Raw genomic sequence first — 1,371 nt, 5'->3', positions numbered from 1 at the left:
ATATAGGTGTGTGTGCGTGTGTGCGTGTTAATGTATGCCTATGTATGTGCGTGTGTGTTAATGTGTGTGTATCTGTGTGTGTGTGCATGTGTTTATGCGTGTGTGTGTGTGTGTGTGCGTGTGCCAGTTGACTCACTGTTGGACTTTGGCGCTGTGAGTTCCGCGCGTCGACGACAAGGCCTCGCCTGCACGGTCGACTGGCACTGTTGGAGACTGCCTGGTTTGGGCGTGAGTGAGCGGTGCTTCAGGTTTGTGTTGGGGTCACAGGGGCTCCATTCGCCCTTGATGTACCGGCACTCTGAGGGCGACAACACAGGGGCTGGTTTTGTCAGGAAGGAAACTATAGTCGTACATTCGTGATAATATCACCTTTCCTACACTTGTTGGAGATACATACGGACACACAGACACACACAGACACGCACACACACATACACACAGATACATACACAGATAGGCTACACATACTCACACACACACATCCACACACCCACCCACACACACACACATATACACACAAAAACATCTATTGACCCACTTTTCCTACACTTCTTTGTGACACACCCACACACACACCCACACAAACGTCTGTTGAACCACAATTCCTACACTCCTTAGTGACACACATATACACACGCACATGCATACACACAAAACACACCCCAACACGAAAATTGTATACTGCCCCACCTTTTCCACATTTCTTGATCACACACACACACCCACACACACACACACACCCACACCCACACACCCCCACACACACACCACATCTCACACACACACGTACATTGTATATTGCCCCACCTGTATTACATTTCTAGGCCACACACACACACACACACACACACACACACACACACACACACACACACACATCATTATAATACATGTGGTCTATATTGGCCCACCTTTCCTGCACTTCTTGGTGACAATCTTCTTGGGCAAGCACTGTGTAGCCTCCCCTTGCACCAGAACCATCTCTCTCTGTCGCGTGTTGCTCTCCACGTTACACTCAGACCAGGGCTGCTTGTCGTACACACACCCTGAAACACACAACCAGGCCATGTGTACATGTGTGTGTGTGTGTGTGTGGGGGGGGTGTGTGCGCGTGTGTGTATGTGTGTGTATGTGTGCGTGTATGCACGCGCGCGCGCGTCGTACACACACCCTGATACTACACCAAACTAGGTTTATATATACTATACATAGCGTAAGATTAATACATCACAGAGGTCGGTTAGAAAAACAAAATACAATCTAACAGAGCAAAAGAAAATCCACCCCCCAAAAAACTACAACAACAAAAACAACAAACAAACAACCAAAAACAAAACAAAACTACCCCCCCCCCCAAAAAAAAAAAAAAAA

General features: G+C 47.6%; 1 protein-coding gene across 1 annotated transcript in view; it reads right to left on the bottom strand.

Annotated features, from left to right (window-relative positions):
- The window catches only part of LOC101855139, a gene marked incomplete in the record, with an annotated part of 46,051 nt that overhangs the window by 6,008 nt on the left and 38,672 nt on the right, over positions 1 to 1,371 (bottom strand). Inside the window, 2 exon segments of the mRNA XM_035972366.1 lie at positions 137 to 298; positions 912 to 1,046. Coding sequence (XP_035828259.1) covers positions 137 to 298; positions 912 to 1,046 — 297 coding nt within the window.

Source organism: Aplysia californica, unplaced genomic scaffold, assembly GCF_000002075.1.
Source record: "Aplysia californica isolate F4 #8 unplaced genomic scaffold, AplCal3.0 scaffold00665, whole genome shotgun sequence".
Classification (NCBI taxonomy): domain Eukaryota; kingdom Metazoa; phylum Mollusca; class Gastropoda; order Aplysiida; family Aplysiidae; genus Aplysia; species Aplysia californica.
The sequence above is the reverse complement of the archived record's forward strand: the minus strand, read 5'-3'. Positions and strand labels throughout refer to the sequence as shown.